This window comes from Phoxinus phoxinus (assembly GCF_949152265.1).
Source record: "Phoxinus phoxinus genome assembly, chromosome: 17".
Taxonomy (NCBI): domain Eukaryota; kingdom Metazoa; phylum Chordata; class Actinopteri; order Cypriniformes; family Leuciscidae; genus Phoxinus; species Phoxinus phoxinus.
The window spans coordinates 11,642,479-11,667,652 of NC_136892.1; the positions used below are offsets into that span (position 1 = coordinate 11,642,479).

At 38.4% G+C, this 25,174-nt stretch overlaps 1 protein-coding gene across 4 annotated transcripts in view; it reads left to right on the plus strand.

Moving 5' to 3' along the window:
- The window catches only part of dacha (dachshund a), a 155,985-nt gene that overhangs the window by 81,317 nt on the left and 49,494 nt on the right, over positions 1 to 25,174 (plus strand). For all 4 annotated transcript variants that reach the window (XM_079585591.1, XM_079585590.1, XM_079585593.1 and 1 more), the window contains one exon: positions 17,253 to 17,384. In XM_079585591.1, the coding sequence (XP_079441717.1) occupies positions 17,253 to 17,384 (132 nt within the window). The remainder of the gene's footprint in view (positions 1 to 17,252; positions 17,385 to 25,174) is intronic.

Sequence of the window (25,174 nt, forward strand, 5' to 3'; positions counted from 1 at the left end):
TATATATGTGTGTATGTGTCAAACTTTTTCATATTTTTTACTTTGTGCGCTAATAAAGTGTTAATAAGCCGAGAATCGAGCATCAAGAGGTTGTATGAATAATATGTCCATGTTAATTACTCATCAGGGCACCTGCAGCTAAATGAGTGTGTGCTTACCAGAAATAGTTACAGTTCTCCGTGTGAAGGGCATCATCAAACACACACTCACTCTCTGGACAGCTTATACAGAATTTCAATATAGACACACACACACTCAAACAAAAAAGGGCCAACAAAAAACAAAGAGTCTCAGCATCCCACAGCGAGGTTTATTAATTTTGACAGTGCAGTATGTAAATGGCTCTTTTAGTGCTTACGCTGCTAGTTAGCCAGGTATCGGCCACGCTGACACTTCTTCCCCTTGTATTAAAAAAAAGAGAGAAGAAAAAAGAGAACGTCAATAGCACATCGATAAAGTCACGCTAATTTTTACACGCTGTCCTCGACTTTGCCCTCATCTGCACTTTTTTTTTTTCCCATTTAACATCAAAGTTCAAGATCTGACTTTGTTAATCTGGTATTAAAATGAATAAAAGGGTGACCTTGTCCAAATTAATAAGTCAGTGGCGAAACACGCTTTCAACGTTCAGAAAGGTTACACAAAGGTTAGCCTTCAAGTGCGGCACCAGCATGCCGAGGGAGACAGATGCGCACCGCTTTCTCTTTCACATAGACTCTTGAACTTGCTTTGTTCGTGAGACATGTAAGCTCATCATTTCTGGCTTTTGTTGTGTAGCTTATAGACAAATGCTTCATAAGTCTGAAGATGAAGTGGTTAAGGAAGAGGTTGTCTTGTGTCTCGATTGAGATCAAGAGACTGTAGACAGTTTGTTGACGGGCTCTTTGCTCCACTGCCCTTTGCTCACCCTCAGGCCCTGTTTACACCTGGTATTAAGATGCGCTTTAGTCGATCGGACCACAAGTAGACGAGGGAGACATTCCCGTTTACTCCTGGTGTTTTAATCCGTCTCTTTTGTCCACTTTCAACCACTTCTGTCCTGATTGCTTTGCGGGGAGGGTCTATGTGTGGGTAAATGTATGGGTTTTTCAGATCTTTTGATCTAATGGACTAAATAAGCTTGTGTAATTTACATATGAACGCGACCGGAGACGACGGAAACGCATACGGAGAGCAGCAGCTTTGGTTTCTGCTCTGACAGCCAAAGCACATCTTAATAGCAGTTGTAAACAGGGCCTCTGACAAACACACAAAATCCCTTAGTGGGCTGCTTTACAAAACTTCAGTATGTTTTGCCCTTACGTGTGTCAGCTCCTGAGGGGAAGCCGCTATATTGCGCTCATGTCCACATAGGGTCAGTCTTTATAGTTCAGTAGTCAGCACACATGCCAGGGAAGTTGCTTTTTCTATTGCTGTCACAATGTTGTTACTATATAAACACAAATAAAATCACTATATACAAATAAATATGATGGAGTAAAATCTGTTTTGTTATTAACTGAAACTAAAATGAATGCAACAAAATATAAATAAATATAAAATAATAATTAAATATAAATATTAGATACAACTTCAATGAGAATTTAACTACTGAAATAAACCAACCAACTAACTAATATAAAATGTTTGTTGAAGTACTAAAATTACTAAACCTAAACTAAAAAAAAACGCTACATACAATACTAATAAAAGCTACATAAAATACTGATAAAAAAGGATAAAAACAAATACAATTATTACTAAACTAAAATGAAACAAATGAAAATATATAAATATAATAAATACTATAAGAGTATATAAGTAATACTAAATTATCACTGGTTAAAATGTGTGATTATAAAGAAAACACTCATTCATTTTGATATCAATTGGATGTTTTATTATTATTGTTATAATTATTATAATTGTTAGTAGTAGTTGTATTGTTGTTATTAATTATTATTAGCAATAAAATAATATTTTACTCTATTTTCTCTTTACATTATTTAAACTTTTTAACAGTTCTATAGTCTCATTTTATATTTAATAAATGGCTGTTTAGACATTTCAATTTTAAATCCAATCGTCCAGCCTTTCTACTTGCTCATGTCATAGAACAAGACACCCTAGACCCTCCGAGAGCCTTCCCATCATGCTGTTCAGCGCTGTTTGAGAGAGAGATAGTGAAGGCAGCTCAACAGGTGCAGTGAACTACAGTACCGGCATGTAAACCTCAGCCCTTTCCTTTCACCTTCCTACTTATCCCTCTTTCTGTCTCTCTCGCTCCCTTTTTCTCCGGCCACTGGAGTGGATCAGTCAAATTATCGAGTGGCAAAACTAATTCGGCGCCCGGGGGCCGGCAGAGCTGCCACTTCCCATCAGCCCCTCCGCCAGTCAGCGCCCAACTGTTTTCATTTGGGTCCTCTTGTTTCATTTATTATGGCTATTGGAGCTAATCCTACGAGCAAACCCCCGGCCGGCCCGCCTGTCACTATTGTTTCGGCTCTTGGATGCACCTTGCCTTCAGTGGGAGGGCTGATCCAGTACCAGCTCCTGACGGAAGTGAGCGTTCTCAGATGGAGAGAGAAAGAGCGGGAAGGAGATCTCATCAATCATATTAAACTCATCTGGACAGACTCGAAACCCCCCACTTTCTCTGCCTCTGCCTCACACTTCTTGAAGATGCTCCATTGTTTCCTTTTTTACACTGTAGTCAAGCAGGAACTATCCAGTCTTAGAGGAAAGAACTGTTATTTTATGGTTTAAGAGACTTATACATGTATTATCTTATAACTTTACACATTTTTATTCAATATATGCATCAGAGTTATGCACATTAGTAGGCAAATTCAAGCTAGTAATTATTTAATTACAATATTTGTATTATATTTCATTACCTTAGTAATGTAGTAAACATTTTCTATACAGAAAGGCTGTCTGAGGCTGTGTCTGAGATCACTTACTCTCTTGAGTAGGTACTTATTTTGAAAAAGTAATTACTTCACGGCCACTAAAAAAAGTATGTCCTATATAGAATGACTGTGTGTAGGATGAATGTAATATGGACGTATACTATATTCGCCATGTTGTCATTATCACGTTACCTATCAACGTCAGTTGCGTCGTTTCACTGCCATTCACAAATCAATTCACCATGCAATTCACATACTTCTCTTGTCACATACTACTATATATAGTAGTATGCGATTTCTGATGTAGCCTGAATGTTCAAGTGAAAAATCTGACAAGAACAACGTCTATATTTGCTCTCAGTAATGTTTAGGATAAACAGCTGAAATAGATCTCATTTGGTGTTTTTCTATTCTACAGAAATATATATTCTGGAATTTTTATTGTATATTTTGTTTATCTGACACATACCACTCTTAAAGGGTTTTATATTTTTTCCTATTGTTATAAAATTTGTCTTTGTAAAATATCTACGTCAAATTGATGTTATGTGTACACTGTAAAAAAGTTTCGGCATTAAATTTAGGTACAATCAACTTGGATGTTTAAGTCGTTTCAACTTAAATGACATTAAACTGACTTCAAAAAGATTATTTGCACTTTGTATAACTTACAAAAAAAAGTTTAAAATAGCTCAACTTATTTTAATGAGTTAAAGCAATGTTATAACTTATTGATCATATAATTATTTACAGTGTATAAATAAATAAGCAAAGTATACATTTGAAGGAAAAAAATTAAAAATAATTGTATGAATTCTGAGATTAATTGAGTGTGTGTGTGTGTGTGTGTGTGTGTGTGTGTGTGTGTGTGTGTGTCAGGATCATGTTTTAAGGAAAAAACAGAACAAAATACATATTAGACTGCATACATTTTGAGACCGTACACTGAAATTTATTTTTGAAGTTGTAAATGAGACAAATTATTAAGAAATAGTAAGTTAATGCTATTTTACAAGAAAATACCATTTCAGTCTTTACAAAAAAAAAAAATGCATTTAATTGAATATCTTACTTGCTTTTTCTTTGTATTTGTTTGTGAAATTTACTAATTACTTGCAATTGTGGGTTCGAACTTAATTTTACAGTCCTATTTCGTATGTTCGTACTGTATACTTATTGTAGGAATTATTAACTGGATAATAACTATGTACTAGTCCTGAACCTACCCCTAAACCTAATCTTAAACCATGTACAGTGGTTACCTTATATTATTCAGTATTTTCTTGGGTAAGTACACTGAAAGTACATTGAAAGTGCACGCACCGTTAAATAAAGTGCAACCGATTTCGGAGTGAAAATTGTTTCCGTTTAAAAAAAAAAGAAAGTTACTTTCTTATTCATAAACAGAAAACTCCAGGACCCTTCGCTAATACATATTTATATAAAAGTGGATTTTTATATAAAGATGGATTAGGCCATCAAACAGCCTTGACCAGAGAGAGAGAGAGAGAGAGAGGAGGAGAGTGGGAATGAGATTGACTGTCTTCACCACGGGGCAACAGTTAAAACGAGGTTAAGGGTTTTGTGGAACACATAACACATGCTAGTCAAGGTAAACCGCTGTTTGTTGATGCCTGGACTCTCTAGGTTTGCTGTCTTACGGGAAAATAAACGCCTGTGGGTCTGAAGAGAGAATTGGGTGGTCTGTCTTTAATGACCCAGCTTCAGTCTTCCTTTGAAATGTGAGGGAGGTCATACCCCTGCGCCTCTGCAATTAACCATGTTAACGAGGCTAACCATTAGCGCTAGCACCAAATTTGGGACGTTAAGCAAACAAGCACTTCACTGTTGTAAATACATAGGTGTTGCATATTTATTTGTCTACACTGCACTAAATCACCCTAAAAGTTAGTACGAATAAATTAAGCTTTGAAAGCCTAGCGTTAAAGCTTTGTGTTTAGCGTATATATAGCATATACATGCTATTGCATGTTTTGTTTTTAACATATAGCTTGAGGCTTAAAAACAAAACTGATACTAATAGTTTTCTCTAACTAAATTTATGCAACACATATTCCATCACTTCCACATGAATGATACCTCAAATCATGTTGTTTGTGGAGAAGAGGTTTGTAATTACTATTCAAAGTGAACTTACTTCCGATTTTTCACCTGACTGATGAAAAACCCTCATGTTTAGTCACATAGAGCCCAGAATATCATGGGGACCTAGAGGTCTTTTGACTTAACACCACCGAACAGTCACACAGAAGTTGCGTCCCAAATTACGCACTATACACTATGCAGTTATACTATGCACTATGTGCTCAACTGTATGGTGTACGAATTTTAGAAAAATAAATAAAAAAATGCCCCTCTGACAGCTGAGCTCATGAGGTTTCTGACATTCCAAACTTCGTTTTTTGTTTTTTTACATGATTCATGACATGATTTTTATTTTTTATTTTATTTTAATATGTTCCTTGAGGTTTACTTATAATGTTAATAAAGTTAGCAACAACAAAAAAACACAACAAAAACATATATGTGGAACATCATTGCATTGCATAGGAAGCAGTATCAATGCCCACTCGCTGTGTTTTGAAAACATTATCCATATAAAACCGCCATTTATAGACAAAGCGTTATGCAATCGTTTATGTAGGGTTTAGTGATGCAGCAACAGTTGATACAGTGATCCAATACTGTTGGCTGCTTGTCAACAAAGTTTCTTTATGAACTCTCCATCACTCCTCCTCCATATCAATCTGCTGTCAAATGCTCTGAAACAAACACATCCACGACGGCATTTCAAATAAATCATCCACGTGTTCCTGACGCTAGTATCCTGCTAAAGTCTCTACAGAAATGAGCAAATGAGCTGAACTTTCCTTTACGCTTCCATTTATCCTATTGTCGACAGACTCAAGCGTGTGGATACGTCAAAGAAAGTGAACGTGCATCTTTTGTATCCATCCAGTGTAGACAGTGTTTGAGATTATAATGGGTTGTGTTTGCTTTTGCCGTAAAGCTACTGAACGCCAGTGGGCGGGGCCTATGGTGCGATGATGTAGAACTGTTTGTCGATGTCTTGCTCTGGAGGCAGTCATATGTAAATGTACTGTCCCGTGTGGTGTCACAAATCCTGCAATATCCAAACAAGACGTGTTTTGGAGCTGTTTATGAGGACATTTTAAAGGTCCCGTTTTTCCTGTGTTTTTGAAACTTTGATTGTGTTTACAGTGTGTAATATAACGTGTTCATGTTTCACGTGTAAAAAAAAAAGAGTATTTTTCACAAAATGTACTTATCTGTATACCGCTCTGTTTTCACTGTCCTAAAAAAGGGCTGATGACTTGTTCTATGAAGTCCCTCCTTCAGAAATACGTAACGAGTTCTGATTGTGCCAGCGGTTCCTGTGTTGTGATTGGACAGCAGTTTAGCGCACGTTGTCCGGAAAGGTCACGCCTCTTACCATAACGTGGAGATGCATGCGCTCGGTGTTATTGTAAGGTGATTTGACTCCGGGATGAAAATACAAACGCAACGACAAACGCAACTCTTCCTCTTCTCTGTAGGAGTGCAACAAGAACACGCCCCCTTTTTTGTGTATTCCTGTGGGCGGAGGTTAGTCAAAAAACTGTTCTAGTGCTGTCATTAAAGCAGGAAGTAGAGGGATGTAGTCCAAACCGGCTTTGAAAGGGGACTTCTGTTAAATCAAATATCTCGCTTGGCATTGAACTTTGAGCTTTATAATTTTACAGGTATTATTTATGCTCTAACAGAAACATTACACACTAGCTAAAGTTTAAAAAATGGGATCACGAAGAACAGGACCTTTAAGCTAAGAAACTTGCAGGAAGTTTCAATGGTACAAAGACCTCTTTATCAAGGTAGATCTAGGCAAATGTGATTTATTTTTAGATGTTATGACTTCATCTAATTCCACCTCAAATGTCCTCCTAAATGCAATTGGTTCTGCAAATGCAGCAAATAATAAAACCCATTTTGTTTTCTCTTTCTTTTGCTTTGTTTGAGGCCTTCGGCTGCATCTTAACTAATCTAGATCAACAACAGTTTGAAGAGCGTGCACACACACACACACACACACACACACACACACACACACACACACACACACACACACACACACACACACACACACGTATCGGGGAGGAGAAAGACACGCTAATATCACGTTGGGTCCGAAGATGTTTGTGAGGATGTTTTCAGGTATGATGCCCGAGGGTTTACAGAAGCTCAGTTTCACAGTAATCAACACTATCTGTTTCTTCTGCACATTTACACACGGTTTATCACTACACACCGCTGTATGCGCTCGAGGGCCTTTTTTCTGCATCCGCGCAATCCATCTCATGAAGAATTAGACGTTTGAAGAGTGAAAGTAATAAATGAAATTATCAGGTTTTATGAACTAATAAACATAAGCATAGTTTACATTACCACACCTCCAGACTGCACTAAACCGGTTTGTTTGAACAGGATCAAGATGGTTCAGGTGAACTTTGATCGTCATTATTAATATCAATACGAGGCGAAGTGCTTCGGCAGTCAGTTGTGAAAGGTGGACCTTGATATTAATATTTTTCTGTGGAGTTTTATTGTATCCTTATCAAATGCTCTGCACAGATCACACAAGCATGGTTAATGTGAGGTCAATGAAAACGTGTAGATGTAGGAAACCGCTCAAATGGAGTCACAAATTGCAGCTTTTATACCTATTATTAATGTTCACATTGACTTTAACTTAAATGTTTTACTTATTAACACTTGGATTATTTAGCAGCTGCATGCTGAGGTAGAGAATGATGCATTTGGAGACAAAAAAAATTACCCTGTTATCTAACCCTGCATTTTGCTGATCATACTTTTTGAAACAACTCTAAACTCTAAACAACAACTAAATTATGCTCTGTAAATTATTACTTATTTATTTTTTACGCATTATGAAAGTTAAAGGAATTTCACAAAAAAATGCAAAGATAATGTTTTGCATAATGTCCATAGTATGAAAGCATAAACAATGACTAAAAGCACCAGTGTTCAAATTTTTGGTAATTTTATGTTTTTTTCCCTTCATTATTATACAATTTTCTTCTAATATTACTGTTTAGGTTTAATTTATTTTAATTTAAGTAGGAAGTTATTAAGTTTTAGTTCAGATTTAGCTTAATTTTGAGAATTTTTCTGTTTTAATATTCTTGATAATAATTCGGCCAAAATATACTTCAGAATCCAAATAACCAATGGTGTGTTCAGTCAATTTTTTTATATGTGCGAGTGCAATTGAGATTTGAGAGCTTAAGTGGAGGGAAAGATTTTTGGCAAATAATGACGCATTTTGGACTGGCCCCTCACACAAAGCTATCGTATGACATCAGAAGACTTGCAATAAAGTGCACAGACTCGCATGGACTACTTTTATGGTGCTTTTGCGTCATTTTGGGAGCTTTAAAGTCTCGGTTCACATTTACTTTCATTATATGGAAAAGAGCAGCTTGGACATTCTGCAAAACATCTCCTTTTATGTTTTACGGAAGAAAGAAAGGTATACAGGTTTGGAACAACTTGAGGGTGAGTAAATGATGACAGAATTGATTTGCATGCATATTTCAGTCAATTAAAAGCCATACTCCGAGAACGCTGTGAGGCATTTGGACGGAGGGGATGGATGATAGTGAGAAAAGAATGTATGTAGAGAGCGAAATAGAGGAGTATGTGAGCCAAAGACACAGCAGAGAGAGAGAGAAAGAGGAGGAAAAGTGCTCTCCTCTCACTTTCTGCCCAGTGAGCAGTGCCTTGTTACTCTTTGAACACTTGGCCCATTTATTTCTGCTAAGTCGTGAGATTCTGAGTCGGCCAGTGAAGACTCTAGTGGCTCTTTCCATGAAACATTAACGAGTTCCTGGGGTTAAAGGGATGCCTCCAAATCACTGCTGATTGCATCTGGTGTGTATATACAGTATAGGTGTGCGATTGCATGAATGTGTGCGTATGCGAGCATTACGGGCCGAAACGAATATGCACCATTGATAGAAACACATAAAGGGGTGAGCAAAGGTGTGCGCGTACAGATAGATGCACACACTGCGTTCGGGTGTGATGCGTTTTAACATCCTGACCGCTGTGCGCACACATTTCTCTCCATAGGCAGTCTGACTGCAGGACACAAGGTTATTAATCTACGCCGCCTCTGCCACCCACAACCCCGCGCTCCTCCAGGGCGACTGTTGATGACACGTACAGATCACGACGCCCACGGGCCAATCACAGAGCTCATCCTCAGCGCTTCACAATCCTGCTGCAGTCGGCACTGCCCACTCCACACACTCCACACACACTCCACAATCACACGTGTTTCTTCTCTGGAGTACAGAAAACACAACCAGGGGGAAAGATTGTGCATCTCTTACCAGATAGAGAGCCTGCAGTTTAAGTTAAAGGTGAATTTATTCTTAGATGGAAATACTGTACGTTGTAGTTTATACATCAGTTAGTTTTGAAAAATTCTGACTAATGCAAGTATGCATGTGTGTTTTACAGAGTGCTCTTTCTTTCTTTCTTTCTTTCTTTCTTTCTTTCTTTCTTTCTTTCTTTCTTTCTTTCTTTCTTTCTTTCTTTCTTTCTTTCTTTCTTTCTTTCTTTCTTTCTTTCTTTCTTTCTTTAGGTCCGTAACTTTTAGCGTATGCAAATTGTGAGACTTTGAACTGGAAACTAGATGTGGGCCTTGCACAAATAGTATAAACAAATAAATAAATAAAGAAGCGATTACTACAGCAGGGAGTTAATTAACGGCTTATTTCTGTTTGATAGGAGAATAATGTGCTGTAATTTTACCTTGATGCAATATAAAACTGCAAGCTGCCACTGCCTCACTGGATAATTAACACCTGTGATAGTGGCCACTAGGACCTCAGCATCTATTAATGCCAAAAAAACACACACAATACCACAATTAAAGGCACTGTTATTAGACATTAAACTGGGTTGGTATATAGCGGGTGGTAAATTGGTCCGCTTTTACCTTTAATTGCCTCAGAAATTACGAGGAGGGATTATATTAATGTTTTTAAACGTAATGTAGAGGAAATGAGGAGTGCTGAGGCATAATGTTATGGCCCAATTTGTCTGTTTTGTTGGCACTTTAATGCCGAACAGAAAAAAAAAGGCTCCTTGCGTCTTGGACTGCATCTCTCTGAGCATCCAGAGGTCAAATTAATATATAAATACAATCTTGTAATGTCTGTGGCGTATTGCTGATACACACAAAGACTCATTTAGACATCTCTGTCCTGTGTTTCATGTCACATCTGAGAAACATCTGTGTCCCACTTCGCATACTAGATTAGAAGTGCATCCCAAATCATAATATTATTTGAACCTTAGCAAAGTAAAATGGTATTAAAATGGTTAAAATATATACCGTTCAAAAGTTTGTGGTTGTTAAGATTATTTTTAATCAGTCTAATCTTTTATTTGATCAATACAGGAAAAACTGTAATATTGAAAAATATTATTACATTTTAAAATAACTTTTCTATTTGAATATGTTTTAAAGTATAATTAATTCCTGTGATCAAAGCTGAATTTTCAGCATCATTACTTCTTCAGTGTCACGTGATCCTTCAGAAATCATTCGAATATGTTGATTTGCTGCTCAAGAAACATGTGAAATGCTTAATTTTTTTTGAAGTGTTATTAAAAGGTAAAACACTTACTGACCCCAAACGTAAAACCGACAGTGGGTGTATGTATGTGTATTGTCACTGTTGGTATATAAAAAAAAAAGTTTAAGTGCTTCTACTATTTTAACTCATATTTGCTTTATATATTATGTGCACTTTCAAACCAAATAATTTCCTTAGAAAATAAAGTGATGTGAAGTGTGAGATTACATTTACAGCTGATTTATCTGTGCTGGTGAATGTTTTTGATGAAGTGTTTCTTCGATGCTCTCAGTGTAGACGGCTTCAAGCTTTTGTGACGCGTCATTGGTCGGTTCCATGGTGTTACATTTAAATCTTTCTTTCTGTTCTTCCTTTCTTTTGTCCACAGCACTCCTCTGTCCGTCCTTTGGGTATGGCCATCAATGCCCTCATTCCCACGCTGTGTGTGTGTGTGTGTGTGTCATATTTTCTCTGCTCCAATAATGGCAGAACTCCACATCAGCATCTGCCTTCATTAAAAGTAATTACAGTGTTGCTCATACTGGGCTCACTCGCAGACAGAGCTTCGGCCCACTTGAGCTGACTCAGGATCAGGGAGACCCCTCGACTGTTCACTCGTCAATAAATAAGAACGAGCACAAGTTATAAAGCTCAAAATAAACTTTGTTGCTTATCGCTTCACGCCTGTATAAGACACAGTCTCAAGAACAGTGAACGATTGAGACCAATTCAAATCAATAAATCCGTGGATTTTTTTTATTTAAAGAATCACCTCAAGAGTCATTTGTTTGCAAATCAGACTACACTGGTCAGGTCAGTGTTAGCGCTTGTGTTTTACTATGGCCATGTTCACACAGCAACAGAACACGGGTATCAGTCCTTAATACAGTTACGTTCACACACAGTTCAGTTATTTACGAGAGTGACTATCGCATTCTCTGTGTGAACGGGACAGGACTGGATAACTGGTTGTCCTCCACAGTGCGAGAGAGACGCTACGCTGCACAGATGCATGTCTACCGTGTGTTGAGGGTTTTCATGTTTGGTTTCAGTCATTTATAATGATGGACATATGAGCTGTGTGTCATCTGAAGGTTTTAGATCCAGTTTACGCACGACTCAAATGCTTCGCTCTTCACCCAGATATAAAAGCTGATGTCGGTTAATGAAGATTTGACGGATGAACTCGCGGCTCAATTGGATTGTCGTGTCAAATATGATGAGGCTTTTCAATTTTATAGATGTCACCGTCTTTGATATCACTGTCTCTTTGGTTTACTGATAAGAGAAAACGGGCTTGACTCCAGTTCCACATTCATACTGACAGTATTCGAGACACTATTGTAAGTTGCTGTTTGAATGGGACATATTGAGACTGTGTAAATGCGGTTGTCAATCCCAAAAACTGACATCTGTGAACGTAGCCTGTGTTCTGTTAAAAAAATAAAGTGACAGTAGTCATTTATGTCTGGTATTTTTTCTGGTAAAAGCTTTTTAGCTTTTTCTTTGAAATGACTCTAAACTGACTTAATATAAATTGATAGTTCAGGTTCATTTGAGCTGTTTGTATCCAACGAAAACATATTTTTTTCACAATTCACAAAAATGGCGCAAAAACCGGGAATGACGTTCCCGAATCGTTAATAGAATAGAATTTCAAAAGTCATTTATGTCTGGTATTTTTAAAAACAAATTCCCAATCCCTAGTTTTTTAGATGCATCTTCTGGTGCTTTAAAATCCAGACCCAGACTTGATTCGAATGATTCGAAACTGTCCATCTGTCAATAGTTTCAATTCATCCAACAGCCTCAAAAACAGCCTCACTTTGGAAGTAAACTGGTTGGTGAAAACTAACACACAACCTAGATTTAGTCGTATCAGTCCTCCAGTGGGTTACACACAAACAGTGGGGTCATGAGGCGGAAATCTCAGCATTCATTTGGGCTTTTATTTACAACTTCCATCGCGCCCCATTTCCCTCTCTCTTTCTCACCGTTGAGCGCTGAAAAGCAGCAGAGTCCGGTTTCGCCCGCCGGCCATATGCCTTTGTCAGGCGTTCATCTCATCCCTTGTTCCGCCGTTCGGAAATTCCAAAGGTGAATTAAATACAGTATACCGCCCCCATCTCTCTCTGCCCTCCCTTCTTCTGGCTTTTTGTCCTTTCTCGGTTTACTGTTCAACGTGAAATCGGACAGTAATATTTACTCTTCAGTGAATCAAAGGAGATGCTCTGCCTGTCCCCCCCCCCCCCCCCCCCCCCCTCTTGTGCACACATCTGATACTTTTCCCCAAGACACTCTGTCAAAGCAAAGAAAAGACACTGTTCCCTTCCTTTTTTATCCATGTTTCATCTGAAAAGGAGAAATGCAAAATGTAATAATGCGTCCGGTTGCATGGAGCGGGGGGGGAGTGCTTGACTGACCCTATTTGTGGAAAACATGATCTCTCTGGGCTTGTTCTCACAGGCAATTGTGTTGTGTGTGTTGTTTGGTCTCTATTTCTATCTCTTCCTGCTTTATTCTTTTTTCTGCTCTATTCGCCTTTGTATGCTCACAGACATACAATCACAGGAGCCCTTCGTATGTGAGGATCATTGTAAGTGGAATTGGGTTGTACAAGCATGTTTGGTTGGGATAATAATAAATATAACAATATTGATTTATTTAATTTCTGTAGCTCCACTGTACATTATTGTAACTAGTTTTGTTACAACTCTTTTGTTAATTTGATATAGAAATGATTTTGTCTTTAACAAGCTGTTTGTTCTATTTTATTTAATTTCTCTAGTGAATTCTGCCTTTAACACGCAAACTATTTCACCTTCATATTGACTGAAATCCTTTGCCCAGAAAGGCCTGCTGACTTTGTTCAGATCAAAACAGTATCTTAAACACTACACTATAAACTCAAATAAGTTGGTAAAACTCTGAGGTAATCAATTACATAAAAAAAAGTTTAAGTAGTCAGACCTGGCAGACTTTTATTTTGTACTCATACATTCAAATTGCTCTTAACTTGAAATATTTTAGTAAGATCATTCATACATTTAACTAGCTAATTCAGTAAATGCCAACTTGCTAATTGGTAACACAATACGTTGATAGCACTAGCATAGCATAGCATAGCATAGCATAGCAATTGCTATAAAAGTATGACAATAACATTTGACATATATCTGCTCTCAAACCAAGCTCATTTTCCTCTCGTCACCATGATAGTAACCCTCCTAAAACAGAAAAGAAAAGAAAAAACAGAAAATCTTTTAAATTACCTCAGCAAAACATTAAACATTGCTGAATCTCCCACCTAATATTGATCTTGCACAAAAATCATTATATAACACTTAATTTTAGCATTTTCTCTCCCTTTCGAGTGTCATGGCAAAGTATGCTGGGCAATAGAAATCCCAGCTCAGTTTCAGTTAAATTTTTAAGTTTGTCTAAATTAATAGAAACAAGTTCATAAAACTCAAAACAATTCCGATTACTTAAAATGTGTCCGTTTTGTGAACTCAATAGAAAAAGAAAGTTCTAAATACTCATAAAAGTTCATTTGATGTAACAAATTTTTCTAATTTAAGTTTACCCTACTCAAACCAATGACTTATTTTGAGCATTAGGGTTTATGGTGCGGATAGTGGCAACCCTGGCTTTTGATTGGTCAACACAACGTTCCAAACATGGTAAAACACACAATGTAGCAACAGCCTTGAAATGAAGCACCTGTGTATCATTGCACAGCCTGCACAACACCCATTGACTACTAACTATATCTTCTAGCAGAAGAAAGGAATTTAATAACAGAACATTTTAGTTTACAAAATTGGATCCGTTTTTATTTTTAACTTTTTATTAAAAATTTATAAAAGCAAAAAGGCATTCGATTCTGAGCTACAAACCATATATTTATCATCTAAAGCCATTTCAGCCTGTGAGTGAACCAACAATAAGGTACATGGACATTCCTGATATTTGCTGACCTGTAACAGAATCCAAGGCCGCAATCTCAGGTGCTAGTACCTCCATGTCTTTTACCTGGGTCTTTAAGGTTTCATTACCGCGGTAAAGACAGGAAAGTTAAACGCAGTGAAACCGAGAGCCTCTCAACACTGAAAAGGATCCATTGATGTAACGCTCACTGACTCTGAGATCAAAAGAAACTCCTTTGGATCAATTTTTCCTTCGCTTTGGAATCTACCTTTTCTCATACCAGTCTTTAATTAAATGGGACATTGTTGTCTAGGTATGAAAAAGGGGCAATTCAGGCACGTCATCGCAAAGGAATCCAGACTGGCCCGTACCTGACCCCCCTTAAGACTACAAAAGCCCCCGTCCACCACGCCGGCTCACCTCCTCACTTCCAAACCAGGTGAACCATTAGCGACCGAGATGGACCTGTCAGATGTTGAGAACGAGGGAGTATTGGGCTAGGAAAGGAGGATAGATGTGTTCTCCCCTCCTCAGGACGTGCCCGAGCGCCCTCATTCATGCGGCAGGGGGGGTGATACCTAGAGTGTTTGAAGCAGAGAGACTTGTAGATCTGAAGGGCCAAATGAAAGGCAAACAATAAGCAATCTGTTTGTCCACCCCTGCAAAACGGCACTCGCCTTTCATCCGCCGGCTCCCATTTCCGCGGGTCGCGACTTTCCTCAAACATCAATTACTGTTACGTACGCCGTTTGATCTCGGGGCTTCTCCTTGACATAGTATCGGGAGGCAGACTTATAGTGTGTGTGTGTGTGCTAAGACAATGCACCAATTGTGAGTGCTTTTCCCCCTTTCTTTAGTTTTCTACTCTTTATATTCTGTATAAACGTGCGTGTTTAGTTTGCACTATTTATTTGGACCTCACAGGAAATTATCTGATGCCTCTCTACAACTTCAAAAAAGGGCCCTTTTACAAAATGTTTGCTTTATTCATATTCAATCTGTCACCACATGCAGTTCTGTGCTAAAATAAGATATTTAAAATGCTGTCGTTCTAAAACTTGTACACATTCATTATGTTTTGGCTAATTTTAACAGTTACCCATAATCATTTATAATATTATTTTATAATATGGTTTAGAATTATATCATTATATACTTTATAAATTATAATATTTACAATAATAATAATAATGTATTATAATTTGGCAATAGTGTAAATTATATCATACTAATAAGAATCATAATTTTAAAATACAATAAAAATATCGCTAATATTATGGTGTATTTAACTGTTAAATATTTTACTGTTTAAATAAACTATAAAATGTACACAAACATTTAGTTTCTTAATCAAAAGATTTAAAGTTTTTATTATATAGATTACTGTGTAAAAGTTTGGGGTCTGTAAGATATATATATTTTAAATAAATGAACTTTTATTCAGCGCACATTACAAGGGCGAGCAATACATTTATCAAAAGTGACAGTATTTTAACTATTATATTGTTTATATTTGTTATAATTAACAATGGTGTTTTTATTTTATAATGCTATTCTATATAATAATAATTAATAATGTTTTCTTAAAAAATGACCTGAGAATTGTTTAAATCCACGTAGCTATATCACGTAAAGTAGGCAACAAAAAGGAATTCATAAAAGCTGAATCAAGCATACTGTTTTTTTAAAAAACTTTACTGTAGACATGGCTGGCTGCTAAAAATACTCAGATGCTTGTCTTCTATTTTTTTGTTTTGTTTAAATGCATGCCAAGAAGTAGATTCATTTATCTCTCCAACCCAAGTCCAGCATATCCACAACTTGTATTTTTCAAAGTATGACTAATTTGCCAGTTTATTTGGCTTGCCGGCTGTCGCAGAAAGCAAAACCAGTCGTGTCGTTGTTCATTTTCAGCCGTAAGAGCTCATCAGGGGAGCGCACGGCCCTCTGGGGAGCAGAAGTGCCCCGTGCTTCCAAATCCATGCCGAGCGTTTCAAACAGAGGATAAAGGAATTTTCTTCGGCCTTCTTTTCTGCGCTAGTTCACGTATTCCGTTGGAGGCTACATTTTTAATGAATTAGATCAAGGTGACATCCATTGTCTGAACCTGGGGAAAAAGACACAGGACGTGGGCCATCACTTCCTCCCAACCTGATTTGTGGGGAAATTTCGAGAGCGGAGTGCGAGAAGGCATCACATCGTCACTTAATGAATTACTTAATGTGTCCCTCCGTTGTTTAATTGAATTAATTAGGGGCCTAATTGGGCTGAGTGATGATGGCTTCCAGGGCTGAGGAGCCCTTGATGAGCCCAGGGTACAGTTCTGGAAGTGTGTGTGAGACAGTGAGTAACACTGGGAAATCCTCGCGGGACACACACACTAGCACAGGACCACGAGCAGAAGGCCTTCTGGGAGTAGATCCCTCCCTCCTCTTCCAGAGGGCCACGTTCTGCCGGTGGGCGGCAGTCACCACCAGTTCTGATTAGAGATGTGCACAACTACAGATTTTCAGTATGGATGGGTTCCCAACTTTATGTGCTTTATCAATGTTTATTAACACACTGAGGAAGTAAATAGAGCTTCTCTTTGATACAATCTGGTCACATGAGATGCATGTAAATACCAGGTGAACAGCGATTTGAGATTGGATCTCCCGAGACGGATGTTACTAGTATCAGGTGTAAAGTATGTTTCCAGGTACACTTACCTCTCTCTCTGTGTGTGTGTGTGTGTGCTCAACAGGATTGACAGCAGCAGCAATGGCTGAAGCAATGAAACTCCAGAAAATGAAACTGATGGCCATGAACAACATTCACGGAGCGGGAAGCCAGAACGGTACAGAGTCCGAGAACGAGGAGCTGAACTCCAGTGCAGGTAGAGAAGTCATACTTCAAAAGTTTACTAAATCATATACAGTATATATTTAAAAATAATAATAATTAAAGACACATTAAATTGATCAAAAGTGACAGTAAAGACATTTATAATTTGACAAAACATATCTAATTCAAATAAATGCAGTTTTTTGCAAACAGTACTGAACAAAATGCATCTCTGTTTCCACAATAATGTTAAGGAACACAACTGTTTTCAACATTGAAATATAATCATAAAGAAATGTTTCTTGAGCAACAAATCTGCATATTAGAATGATTTCTGAAGGATCATGTGACATTGAAGACTGGAGTAATGATGCTGAAAATTTAGCTTTGATCACAGGAATAAATGACATTTAAAATATAAATTTAAATAGAAAACAGTTGTTTCACCCTTTCAAATAAATGCAGCCAAAAACAAAGTGTGTGCGAAAAATTTTTTATGATCGATAATTTGAATGGATTTCAAAAAAATCAATTGTAGAACAAGAATCATTAAGAAAAATCAGAATTTGAATCATGGAGTTGTCAAATTCATTATGAGTCCCGTTCCCCATTCACTTTTAAGCTAAACTTAATAATAGTATAGCAAATGCACATTTGACACTATCAATTTCCAGTTTCACAAACGCTGTTCTGCATATGAGTTATCACACCTGCTATAGATCGGTAGCATCACTATTGAGCTTTTCACCTGGTAATCAAACGCATCAAATCCATTGCAGCAGCAGAACTCATCTCTGATGTGCCACAGCCATTAGCTTTGACCAGTTTATGACTCACTAGCTTTGAATCACTTACCAGCGCAGGCCATAGATATTCACAAAATGAAAATAAAGAGCACTGTTAGGATGCGTTCAACAATCTAATCACTTCAACACACGCGCGCACACAGGCACGTGACCTGAGGTAATGGGTTCTTGCCCACGCAACCCTCTCCTTTCTGCTGAGCTTTATTGAGGCTAATGACGTCTTTAATGTTCCCCACCTGACTGTGCATTTAGATTGTGATGTTACCATCACCGCGCACACACACACAGAGTAAAATGTCATTCTTTATTATCACAGTCAACAACTGCGAGCACAGACACAAATGCCAGCCGCTGTTATTGCCAAGACCAATAACGCTTACAAACACACACACACAAACATGAACAGAAACACAGTGCGTGCGTGTGAATATGTAGAGGGAGATATTAATACCAGCAATTCACTCGTCATATCAGTTTGCAAAGGCTTTAAAATTGTGTTCAAACACAATACTACACATTCTTACCATATAAACTCTTCTGGTGTTTTTCACAGGGCCTAAAATTAACACGAGTAAAAATCGCAGGTAATATTTTTATGAATTCTAACAATGCAATATTGTGAACAAACGTGAACGTCTTAACAGTTGCCAAGCCAGTGCTGCATCATCAAGAAAGTTTAAGCCTGGCCAATTTAAACATTCAAGCTCAAGAAGACGCAAAAGGGAACTCACTTTATTTCTCGCGCAATGTGGGAAGTTTTCTGAGCACAAACTTCCGGGGTGCTCGCCCAGAAAGCTGTGCTCAGACAGCACTCGATACTGAATTGAGCTCTCTTTCACGTTGTATTGCGCTTGAATGAACAAATTCACACACATTATTCTAGTAAACATAGTCGGTTATGTCTTAAGTGCACGTAAATAGTTGAGAAAGAATACACATGTACAGTATCAGCAGCCTATATTGGATCCGAGCCGCTCTTAAAGTGACAGCGGCCTAATAATCCTGCTGCTGTCTGTGTTGTTAAAGCGAAAATCACTCACTGCTCTTGTCTGAACAACCTTTTTTATCTTTATTAACGATTAATCTATGGTTAATCTATACAGTGACGACTATGCAGTGATTATTTTAAGTCACCGGCCATTGGCAAATGGAATAAAAAGTTATTTTTAGGTTCTAAATTCGATGTTATTGATTTCTCACTCCTGTCGAAATGCGTTATATTGTGTTTTGATTGTTTCAAGTTTAAGTAATTGTTCAGTCCATCACAGCCAATCAGAACACTTTGTAATATACAGTTAAGATTTGGTCCAATTACATTTTGCTGTAGGTGGAACTATCTAGTTGCCTGGTTCTACCAGACTCGCACATTTCATTTGTACAGAGAGTCCGGCCTCTCTCCATTGACGAGCGTTAACTTCCTTGTAGGCGGGTACTATGTTGAAGTTAAAACTAATGGATCTGCCCAGAGCCACTCTGGATCTTCCATAACCAATCGGTAACGTTTGGTCGAGACGTATGTCAACTCAAACTAGCGCACGACCTCAACGTCATCGTTCTCAGCCACTCCCTCTGTTCGCTGATTGGACCGGTAAAACAATTGACCGGAGAAACCGCCCGAATATACCACAAACCCAGATGTAGCACTGAAGGAAAATGAAAATTGAGCGGAAGTAGGAGGGCGGAGCCAGGCTACCTGTCCAGTGCAAGCAACCAACAAAATGTTTTAGGACTGTTTACGGAGTTTGAATGTAGTTGAAATAATGTAAAAATCAAATGATGTGCAATCACCATTGGCTCTGTTACATTGGTTTCAGATGTGGCTCATCTAGTCAGAATCAGTGACGGAACTATGGCTTACCAAAAAGCTGTTCCTACTGTAGATCTGCACTTGGGACTGAATACAAATCACCTTTGAATTTCGGTCCATGCGTACAGCAGCGTGTGGAGAGAAACAGAGTGTGCAGTGACAGAAAGATGATGGCGCGAGAATAAAGAGCAGGAGAGAGGAAGAAGAACCAGTGCCAGGGGTGGAGAGAACACGTCTGTCTCGCACTCAATCACACATCCTCTAATGTGCTCTGGCTGCCGATAGAGCTAATGTTGATGATGAGAGAGATAGAGAGAACTGCATCAATGGAAGCTGAGAATCACACAGAGTCAAATTTCACTCGTGTTTGCGGATGTCAGCGTGCTGAGTGAACAACAGTCCCGGGCCGTGAAACACAGTAAGCACAGACCCAGCACTATAGGCGTTTGTTTGTGTGGTGTCAGATCTGATAAGGGTGACACTTTAGGGCTGGATTAACTCTTTCTGATGGCTTTTTGAATTTACAATCAGGGTGAATTCCATTTGCAACCATTTCTTTCTTCAATAATGTGATGTATTTAAGAACAAAACAAGTTAGTCAGCAAAAAAACCTGAATGTCTAAATAAATATTTAACTGTCAGGTGACATTATCTCAAGTCACGATATTTCCAACAAACAACAAATGACAGACTGGAAATCATTAATTTCTGATGGAGAGTATTATGGGAGATGTTTGGAGTTATGATCCAATGTGAGATTTGGGTCTAATGGAATATTTGAACTTTGCGATTGCCCAACCTGATGTGATGTATTCTTATCCAGATGAATTTGAAAAAAAAAATTGCACTAAACATTATTCTTTAAACAACATTGTAAATTGGGAAGTTATGAATAATTATGTGTAAAATTATTATTTTATAATTATTGCACAATTATTTACATTGATTAGCCTTAGAAAACCTGATGTTTATGTGAATATTGGTGGAAAGGTGGCTTAAATTGTGGAAATGATTTTTGACATTTTTCACCTTACTTGAATACAGTATAGAGTTAAAAGGAAGCAATGAGTTAGACAAAGTGAGGACAGAAATGAAAAAGACCCCAAGCTGGGACTTGAACCCAGGCCGCCTGAACTGCGACTGCTCCGTGTGTGTGTGTCCATGGTTTGCAGTATGTGTGTGTGTGTTTACTACTCACTGTTCCTAATGTGTGTGCTCTAACTTGGATGGGTTAAATGCAGAGGACAGATTCCGAGTATGGGTTGCCATACTTGACCTTCACATGTCACTTTCACTTTTCACTGAAGCGTAACCACGCTATGAGGCTACCAACTCCAACTGCTGAATGTTCATTTTGTCAACTTTATACAGTACTAGCACAAATTTGACCTTTAAGCTCACAGAGATTAACTAAAAGCCACAAAATTCTAACATGAGGTCTTTAATGAACAAATACGCAAAAGACAGAACATTGTTGAACGACAGGCGTATGAAAAAAAGAGGGGGCAGATTCCGTTAACGTAATTTTTTTATTGGATTCTCCCAGCCAAAGCTGTGGAGTTCTTAGGAACTTTGAGGAACCAGAAAGACATGTAAGAGAGAGTTTTGGACCAGACTTTTAAAGTCTTCAAAAGCAAGCCATACCACCCAAGTTACACTGGATTGGTCATTGGTGTGCATGGTTTGGAGTTGAGAGGTGAAGGGGGGGTGTCTTGGAATCAGATCTAGCTTCCTTGAATCCCTGAAGTTAAACAAACACCCTCTGAAGTCGTCCGACAACTTTAACCTCTCTCTCTTTTCGCCTCACTCTCTCTTGTGCGCCGCCAAGACGCTGCTTGCTCGGGTACAGCTACAAAGTCCCGATGGCGCTTTTTCCTGTTCCTTTTTTGTTTCTTTACATTCCCGCAAGATGTGTTTTCGGTCCCCTCCCCTCTCGATCTTGGTGGTGAGCCTTTTGCTTTTTTTTTGAAGGAGTACTTCAAAGGGGAAACAGCTAATCTGTGCTTTTCCTCCACTGTGTGGATCGTGCCACAAAAAGCCTGAGCTATCTGCAGCAGGCAGTCAGCACAGATAGGCTTGATTTCAATCTCCCTCCTCACTCTGTCCGCTCAAACGTTAACCCCACCCTTGCTGCCAGAGCGCGCGAAATAAAGAGCATTGAATCAAAAAGCCAAACGACTCGCAACAGCGATGTCTTTGACAGGGGCCAAAGAGATTTGATGAAGTATTTGGCATGGAAAAACACAGTCTGCCTTTCCCCCCCTGAGTTTATCCAGTAGCACAAAGCGTACCGGAGTTTGTTCAGCGACTCGCAGTCAGTGTGTGGTTTCGGTTGCAGAGTGTGTTAGGCAGAGAACAATGTTTGCGCTAATACGGTTGCAGCAGCTCTAGAAGGTGAAGTGAGTTAATGGGGGCTCCTGTGAAATTGTGCCTTTAAATATAAATACAGCTCTGAAAACCCCTGTTAACAAGAAGAAAGAGGGCGAGAAAAAGGGGAAAAAGGAAAAGGAGTAACATGTGTTTCTTGTCGGAACGGCAGTAGAAGAATTGGCGAACGAAAAGGGACTCATTGGTCTAATGGAGAACTGTCAGGGTGAATCACTGTCACAAATGACATCAGAAAAGAACTGATATATTTTTTTGTGGAGCGACTGACAAGTTAAAAGAGAAATCCCATGCATTATTTAAACGGGCTTGGGAATCTGTCAGCCATGTGATTTGCTGCGTTAGCAAAAACCAGGTGTGTGCTGAGAGAGAGAGAGAGAGAGGGAGAGAGGGAGAGAGAGAGAGATCGAGAGAGAGAGAGAGAGAGAGAGAGAGAGAGAGAGAGAGAGAGAGAGAGAGAGAGAGAGAGCATGCAGAGATTGCGGGTCTCAGAGTTGTGTATGTTGCAAATCCCTAACTACCAAAGTGGTCAGCACTTTTATTTCTTCTTTTCTTTGTCTCTCACCTATCCTTTCATTTTGCCATCACACTTTCAAGAGCTTTTCTGTCATCAGAGAGCAACTGTCACTCTTATTAAATCAGATTGGATTGTCCTAGGATTGCCACTGAGGACCGTCTCACTCGCTCATCTCTTTTTCTCACTACTACCCTCATGTAGCACTAGCTAAACTCACTATCCTTTCCGACATGTCCCGAGCAAGAGTAATATTTGAAATTGGATATATGTCCTGGATATTTCTTGACAGTTTTTAAGTGAGATTCACCCTAAGACAGACGACTCATCCTTACCTACAGTATAAACCCATTGTAACCGGAGACGCTTCTCCCTCCTCTCAGCTCACATAAACGGCATCATCTGATCTCTGCTTTGTTTTATGTAAAATATTGAGCATGTCGAGAGCAAGAGGGATCAGTGTTGATCTTGTGGCCGAGGTGGGGGAGTATCAGTTTCCTGCATCACTCCAGCGGAGCAGCTCTGCGAGAATTGAGCTCACCTTATGAACTTGGGTTCAGAGTCAGAGATTTGTTAGAAAAAGAGAATTTGGAGGGAACGGTACCTGGGTATAGATGCATTTCACATTCTCTTTCAAAATGGAAACATTTCGTGGGATTCTGAGTAACGGACTATAGATTGCCAAATGGCTCGATAATGGTTTGTGGTGGCCATGTTTCTAAAATTGTATTTTATTTGGTAGACTGATTGGTAAATTGTGTAGAGTGATGGGACATTGGCATCAGGGATGTAGTGGAGGCTAAACGCACGTAAACGCCGTTTGGGCACCTCCCAAAATTCTGAAATAGCGTTTATCCACCTCTAAACTGCGTTTATCCAGCTCTAAATAGCATATAGTTCCTAAGCCATTTTAAATTAAGCTTAGGCTATGTCGTTTTAGTTTCATATTGTTCATTATTAGTTTCATAGGTTGTTAAACCTAAGACGAAGTCTTTCATATTGCGCTGCATTACTGTCAGTAGCCGCGCGGGTTAGACCATAATAATACAGGGCTAGCCTAAGATTATCACAAATAAACACAAGATTTTGACGCATATCCAAGCGTTTGTGGAGCGGAGTGTGAGCGCGCACTGCATGGCACGGACGCGCGGGCGCGAACACTTATCAACAGTGAAACAATTTAAAATACTCTATAATTTCTGGTCATACAGAACATAATAATACATTATTCACAACTACTTTTATTTGTGTAAACTCGCAATAACAAGAAAACGTTGTGCTTTTGTCAAATAAAATGAAACTATCAGGCGCGCTTTCATGATCTCCGTGAACTGGAGCACGAGAACTGAAACTAAATATATATGTAGGCTAAAGCTTGAAATGTCCACTTCAAAATGAACAAATTCGAATCGAAAGCTAATACCTTCTGATTATGTAGGCTAATCCGTATGAAAGGTGCATTTCTCTCTAAAAGCGCACCCGCTTAACAGCGGAGATGGAGATATGTTTTTAACCGACACTGATTTAGAAAACAATAGTTTATTAATAAACAATTAAAATGCCTCGTTATTTTTTCAGACACATTTATTATCATTAGCCTATAAATCACCTTTCTGTAGGCTGTGGTTCCAGAGACATGCTCTTCTCATTCAGCACTGCTGCGGGAATAATATCATTTCCAGGTTCTAATTTTGTCTCAGAAAAATAAATCACCAACAACAAAATCCATATTAATTTGTGAATATTTTAAATGTTTAATTAAGGGGCAACAAGTAATAATTCGTCAATATTTATTTTTTGCGCAGCATTTGGTGTAGCCTAGCCTACAGTTCAAATTAAAATTTTGGTGTTCAACTTTGCCTTTTAAAAATACAACAACCGTTTTTGTTTTGTAATTACGGGTTAAAAATATTTTTGTTCTCTCTGTTTTGTCATTTAGTAAACTTTATAGATTTCAACAATATTATTCCTTCTTGAATCTTTTTAACAAGAACTTAGATTAATGTATGAATTGAATAGTGATTGTGTGACCTATGATGAGGGAACAACCAGTGATACTGGTAGTACCATCAAATGATGCCTATAGCGATGTCATCAGGATACACACGGTAGGCAGTGGCCCACCTTACCGGGTGACCACATCGTGGTTCACCAGAATTTATAGTTTACCCACCTCTTTTTTTACCACTACACCTCTGATTGGCATGTTGCAGGCCAGACTCAAATCATGTCATCCACATGAGCACCGTGGCTTAATGCGTCTGGAGTGAGCGTCTGGTTCAGATTGTTTACAGTTTATTACACTCAATATTTACATATATTATTCACTA